Here is a 7,278-nt window from a genome sequence, read left to right on the forward strand (position 1 = left end):
CGCCTCGCCTCGGTGCCGCGCTATCTCCCCCGACCCCATCTCTCTCTCTCTCCTCCCCTCTTCTCTGCTATTTAGTGCTAGTTAGTATGAAATAGTATGAATACTAGGCTATTTTTTAGTGTAAGAAAAAACATATGATTATATAGGTTTCTTGCATTTTTTTAGTTAAAGCAATTGTTGCTATTTAAATTTTATAGTGCTAGTTAGTTAATTAGAATTAGTATGAAACCTAGGACAGATTAGTTAAAGATCCTGTTGCTATTTAAATTTTTTTAGTTAAAGCAATTGTTGCTATTTAAAAAAAACGAATTTGAAGTGGACAGATTAGTTAAAGCAATTGTTGCTATTTAATTTTTTTAGTTAAAGCAATTGTTGCTATTTAAGAAAACATAATTTGAAGTGGACAGATTAGTTGAAGCAACTGTTGCTATTTAAATTTTTTGGTTAAAGCAATTGTTGCTATTTTTTAGTTTCAAATTTAGGTAGGCTGAATTTAGTTTAGAATATTGTGAAGAAAAATGACTTCTTGCATTTTTTCTTCATGTTCTATATTTTTCTTCCTTTTATATGCAAATTTGAAGTGGTCATATGATATGTGGACATGTGATTTGGACATGTCATATTTGGAATTTGGACATGTCATATTTGGAATTTGGACATGTCATTTGGACATGTGATGTTTTGGACATGTCATATTTGGAAAATGATGATTATGTGCAGGGTAAATGATCCGAGTGGCCTATGTTTCGCCGGAATGTTGATTCATTTCCGTTCCGGTGAATTTTAGGCGTCCGATATGTCCACTTTTAGCAAAGGTCATGCCGAATTTTTTCGTGAATTTTGGCATGACTTGTGCTAGAAAGTAGGCATATCGAGTGCCGGGATTTGCTGGGAAACGACATTCCGGCAAACATAGATCTTTTTTTATGTCATTTCTCATTTTTTATAGTTTTAGAATTAAACGAGGAGACTTAACCATAGGAAACTTGTCAAACAACGAAGAAACCGGGCCCTCTGACCAAGATACAGACGAGATGGATTATGAGGGTGAACAATAGTACCTTGACTTTTTTTCTCGTGAAAGCAAATTTGTACATAGACGAGAAGTAAATATGTGCTTCTTGTGAAAATATAGTTTTTTTTCAAGAAGTACAGTTGTGCTTCTCACAAAAACACATATATGCCACGAGAAACAAATCAGTGTCTCTGATGGAAGCATGGATTTTTTCCCCTTTTCTGAAAAGCATAGATGTGCTTCTTGCGAAAGCAAATATGTGCCTCCATGAAGCATAAATTTTCCCCTTTTCTGAGAAGCACGGTTGTGCCTTTCACGGAAACATAAACTTTTTCACGCAAAAAAACATCTGTGATTTTTCTCAGCAAAACATGGGGAGGACCTAGTGAAAATCAAAAGGCCAAAAGGACCGGGAAAAACTATATAAAATGCGTAAGAAAAACAAACGAAATCCAGAGGGAGCACCAAACATGCGACATCTGGCGCGCACCACTTGACGTGCTCCCAAGGCACCAAAAGTGTCCCTTGGAGGCCTCAACGAGGGTAACTTCCAGTTAGTTGCCCAAAAAAAACTCATCTCTCTTTGTGTTTTTTTATTAAAACTCTCAAATTATGACAACTAATAACATATAATAAAATGTGACACCTGTCACCATCAGAAAAGACCTGATAACTTTTGCTAAAGGTACGCCTTAATCAGCGATTTCGCCGTCGCCTCGTATTGTATCAATCCGACTCGTTTTGTGAGAGTACGATTTCTTGACGGAACGGACTCGTCGTGTGAAGCATGGGCTCGCCGGCTCGTGGGCCGAAAAAGAGGGCCACATCTTTAAGCTTTGGGATGTCCGTGAAGCATTTCGGATACATCGCATTTGTCTCCTCTCCCGAGCTCCTGTGCTCCCCTGCTCACCTACCAGTCCCGTCTTCCCAAGATTTCCAGATCAAGCAGAGAGCCATGGCGAACCTCCTCTCCTCGGCCCCGATCCACGCGTCGCTCCCGGACTGCTTCGTCTTCCCGCCCGATCAGCGCCCGCCGGCCTCCTCTCAGGCCGTCTCCCTCCCGGTCATCGACCTCTCTCGCGGCCGCGACGAGGTCCGCCGCGCCGTCCTCGACGCCGGCAAGGAGCTCGGGTTCTTCCAGGCCAGTCCAAACTCACAGATCCCTTTCAATTATATACTTCATCTCTCGGTATTTCGTGGTCAAAGCACCTGACCGGCTGACCGCCGCGCGGTGATGTGTGCAGGTGGTCAACCACGGCGTCTCTGCGGAGGCGATACGGGACATGGAGGCGGTGTGCGCGGAGTTCTTCCGGCTCCCTGCGGAGGAGAAGGCGGCCTTCTACTCGGAGGACACGGACAAGCCCAACCGGCTCTTCTCCAGCACCACCTACGAGCTCGGCGATGAGAAGTACTGGCGGGACTGCCTCCGCCTCGCTTGCGGCTCGCCCGTCGGCGACACCAAGAACAACTGGCCCGACAAGCCCAAAAAGCTCCGGTAAATTCACGATGCCAACTCAATCATATGATACCCGATTTTTTTTTTTGATTTGACTAATTTTTTGTGTTGACTGCAGCGAGGTGGTGGAGAAGTTCGTGGAGCCGACGAGAGGCGTGGGGATGGAGCTGCTGCGGCTGCTGTGCGAGGGCATGGGGCTCCGTCCGGACTACTTCGAAGGGGACCTCACCGGCGGCAACGTGATCATCAACGTTAACCACTACCCGCCGTGCCCTGCCCCGGGCCTGACGCTCGGCCTGCCGCCCCACTGCGACCGGAACCTCATCACTCTCCTGCTCCAGAGCACCGTGCCCGGCCTCCAGGTCTCCTACAAGGGCGACTGGATCAACGTCGAGTCCGTGCCCAACGCCTTCGTCGTCAACTTCGGCCACCTGCTCGAGGCATCCATCCATTGATCACTTCCCCCTTTCCCTCAGATTGCTCATTTTTCAATGTGGGATTAATGATGCAGATTGCGACCAACGGGGTTTTGAAGAGCATCGAGCACCGGGCGATGACCAACGCCGCGCTGGCACGGACGTCGGTGGCGACGTTCATCATGCCGGCCGCGGACATCCCCATCGGCCCAGCGGAGGAGCTCGTCGGCGAGGGCAACCCGCCGCGCTACCGCACTGTCACTTTCGACGAGTTCATGCGCGTGTACAAGACCGTCGGCGCGCGGAGGGAGAGCGTGGAGAAGGCCTTCAAGCTTTAGACCTCAGCTCACCTGTATCTGATTTGGAGAACAGTTGCAGAGCAGCAAAGAAACTTGATTGGTGATCTAGCTACTAGGTCGGAGTAAAATAAATTTAAAAACAGCAACTGGTGATTGTGAGGTGGAAATCACGTTTCTGCTATATCGACGCTGCTTGATTCGAGAATACAAGTTCAATGTGTGTCCGTGTATCATTTACACATGGGTGGGTAAAATCATCGAAACATGACACACACATCTTAGATTCTGAAGATTTTTTAAGGTACATCATAATGCCTATCTACATTGGCCAAAGAACGCAGTCGACACCACTGCAACATTCTTCGCCCGAGAGCCAAATGTGCATCATGCCACCAGGAACGCCGCCCCGACATCCAAGACCCTGAGACTCAGCCCACTGCCCACATTGGCAACTCGTCAACCACAAAAGGAAGAGTAGGAAGGCGCCTCTTTCCGGTCCTTACTTGACATCAGCCACCGAATCATGGCGGATTGGCGACGAAGGCACCCACACGGCGTCCTCAACAAGTACCACTTGAATCAAAGAACGCAGTCAACACCGCTGCAACATTGTTCGCCGGAGGGCCAAATGTGCAGCCTGCAACCCAGGGTCGCCGCCCCGACATCCAAGACCCTCATAATCTCCCCATTGCCCTTTTTTTTATAAAGAGTTGTATTAATTAAAAGGAAACATTGTTCTTATAATCTTGCATAACACCACCAGGCAACTCTCTACATCTAAACTGGACAAGACTATGGGCTAAACTATTGACATTTCTATGCCCACTACCCACATTGGCAACTCGTCAACCACAGAAGGAAGAGTAGGAAGGCGCCTCATTGCAGTCGTTGCTCGACATCAGCCAGTGAATCATGGCGGATTGGCGACGAAGGCGCCAACACCGACGTCCCCAACCAATACCACTTGAATCGGGAGGGAACAAGATTCCGTGGTTGTCGATGGCCCGTCATCGAGAATGTCACAGGCATACTCCCTCTGGCTTTGGCCCAGACAAACCCGAAGGACGCATCACTCGTATAGGAGTCGAAAGATCCCACACCAAGGCAACCTCTCCCAGAGTCGCATAAACCACCACCACCAACACAAACCGCCTCACCACACGTTCGCCGCACTCCACCACCTCCCGCTCGGGGCAGCACCCAGCACCTCCATCTCGTAGCCATTCCCGACCCTCCTCGGGCCCAGATTTGGTCCACCCGAGCACGAGCCTCAGGCCAGAGCCGTTAAGCACCATCGTGTGGCCGCTGCGTGGGGCCACACCGCATCTGTGCCTAGGAGCACCATAGACGGCACACTCTAGGCCACGTGTTCCGCCTGCGACTAGAGCTCACTTGGCGCAACCACTAGAACGCAGGTCATGACCCAGATCTGGCGGGAACCGACATGGGGGGGTGCTCCATATGAGGGAGTCCTGGACTAAGGGGTCCTCGGGTGGCCGGCCTACCTCTCATGGGCCAGACTGTTGGGCCGCATTGTGTCCGGTTTAAAAACTTTTCTGCCTTGGTGTGTGCTCCAAGTCAAGATGGAAGATCCGGTGTTCCCATCTATGTAACAGACTATATGTAAACCCTAGTACCCATGGTGTCTATATAAACTAGAGAGTTTAGTCCGTAGAGGCTAGAAGAACAATCACCATCCTACTAGTTAGGGTTTAGTTTGTCTAATCTCGTGGTAGGTCTACTCTGAAACCCCCTTATACACAAGCAATATAATCAAGCAGGACGTAGGGTTTTACCACTTAGAGAGGGCCCGAACCTGGGTAAATATCATGTCCCACGTCTATTGTTCCCCATCGATCCAAGGTCCACAGTTCGGGACCCCCTACCCGAGATCCGCCGGTTTTGACATCGACATTGGTGCGTTCATTGAGAGTCCCGCTGTCAGGATCGCCGAAGAATCGATGGCTCGCTTGATCATCGGAGACGACATCAACTTCGGAGACAACTTCGTCCCCGGTCAACTGTTCGCGTTCGGCAGCTTTGTTCTGGACGCCAATTCGACCAGCCGTCTAGATCAGGTCGACAACTTCGCCCCCGAGCATCACATCAGGTTCGGTAATCTGGATTACATCGCCGACGCTCGGGGGGATCTAATCTTCACGGACTTCTCGGCTCTGCCCGGGACGCCTGACTGTCTGGGAGCCTTGACTCCCGAATCCACCCTTGGCCCGATCATCGAATCGGCATCAATGCACACCAGGATTCGAACCCAGACGTGGCTGCCCCCGAAGACCCACAGTTAGCTCTAGCCGCGCACAGACACCCACCTCGTGTCAGGCTTTGAGCCTTGACGCCATCCTGGCACCCGTAAATCAGGGGACGGTCCTGGCCGAACTCTCCCCCATTGCCATTGGTCCGGCCTCGAGCCCGGACACCAGTTCGGCATCCCCAAGCTTGTGACTTTGCATATCATTAGCATCATGGATATTCAAAGAATTCATACTAACAACATTGCAATCATGCTCATCATTCAAAGATTTAGTAGCAAACATTTTATAGACTCCTTCCTCTAACACTTGAGCACAATTTTCCTTTCCATCATTTTCACGAAAGATGTTAAAAAGATGTAGCATATGAGGCAACCTCAATTCCAATTTTTTTGTAATTTTCTTTTATAGACTAAACTAGTGAGAAAACAAGAAACTAAAAGATTCGATTGTAAGATCTAAAGATATACCTTCAAGCACTAACCTCCCTGGCAACGGCGCCAGAAAAAAGCTTGATGTCTACTACGCAACCTTCTTCTTGTAGACTCGTGTTGGGCCTCCAAGCGCAGAGTTTTATAGGACAGTAGCAAATTTCCCTCAAGTGGATGACCTAAGGTTTATCAATCCGTGGGAGGCCTAGGATGAAGATGGCCTCTCTGAAACAACCCTGCAACCAAATAACAAAGAGTCTCTTGTGTCCCCAACACACCCAATACAATGGTATATTGTATAGGTGCACTAGTTCGGCGAAGAGATGGTAATACAAGTGCAATATGGATGGTAGATATGGGTTTTTGTAATCTTAAAATATAAAAACAACAAGGTAGCAAGTGGTAAAAGTGAGCGAAAACGGTATTGCAATGCTTGAAAACAAGGCCTAGGGTTCATACTTTCACTAGTGCAAGTTCTCTCAACAATGATAACATAATTAGATCATATAACAATCCCTCAACGTGCAACAAAGAGTCACTCCAAAGTCACTAATAGCAGAGAACAAACGAAGAGATTATTGTAGGGTACGAAGCCACCTCAAAGTTATTCTTTCTGATCGATCTATTGGGCTATTCCTATAAGTGCCACAAACAGCCCTAGAGTTCGTACTAAAATAACACCTTAAGACACACATCAACCAAAACCCTAATGTCACCTAGATACTCCAATGTCACCACAAGTATCCGCGGGTTTGATTATACGATATCATCACACAATCTCAGATTCATTTATTCAAACCAACATAAAGAACTTCAAACAGTGCCCCAAAGTTTTTACCGGAGAGTCAAGACGAAAACGTGTGCCAACCCCTATGCATAAGCTCACAATGTCACAGAACCCGCTAGTTGATCACCAAAACATACATCAAGTGGAGCACGTGAATATCCCATTATCACCACAGATAAGCACATGCAAGACATACATCAAGTGTTCTCAAATCCTTAAAGACTCAATCTGATAAGATAACTTCAAAGGGAAAACTCAATCCATTACAAGAAGGTAGAGGGGGAGAAGCATCATAAGATCCAACTATAATAGCAAAGCTCGCGGTACATTAAGATCGTGCCAAATCAAGAACACGGGAGAGAGAGAGAGATCAAACACATAGCTACTGGTACATACCCTCAGCCCCGAGGGTGAACTATTCCCTCCTCATCATGGAGAGCGCCGGGATGATGAGATGGCCACCGGTGATGGTTCCCCCCTCCGGCAGGGTGCCGGAACAGGGTCCCGATTGGTTTTTGGTGGCTACAGAGGCTTGTGGCGGTGGAACTCGCGATCTAGGTTCCGTTCTGGAGGTTTGGGGATATATAAGACGTGTCGGCGTCGAGAA

At 48.0% G+C, this 7,278-nt stretch overlaps 1 protein-coding gene across 1 annotated transcript; it reads left to right on the forward strand.

Annotated features, from left to right (window-relative positions):
- Positions 1–1,919: 1,919 nt before the first annotated feature.
- Positions 1,920–3,467, forward strand: LOC123167844 (2'-deoxymugineic-acid 2'-dioxygenase; the record flags this gene model as incomplete). Its single annotated transcript, XM_044585705.1, is given in 4 exon segments — positions 1,920–2,156; positions 2,260–2,510; positions 2,590–2,911; positions 2,983–3,467. Coding segments are annotated over 4 exon segments (1,002 nt in total). The 3' UTR covers positions 3,226–3,467.
- Between the last annotated feature and the right edge of the window lie 3,811 nt (positions 3,468–7,278).

This window comes from Triticum aestivum, chromosome 7D (assembly GCF_018294505.1).
Source record: "Triticum aestivum cultivar Chinese Spring chromosome 7D, IWGSC CS RefSeq v2.1, whole genome shotgun sequence".
In the NCBI taxonomy this organism is placed as follows: domain Eukaryota; kingdom Viridiplantae; phylum Streptophyta; class Magnoliopsida; order Poales; family Poaceae; genus Triticum; species Triticum aestivum.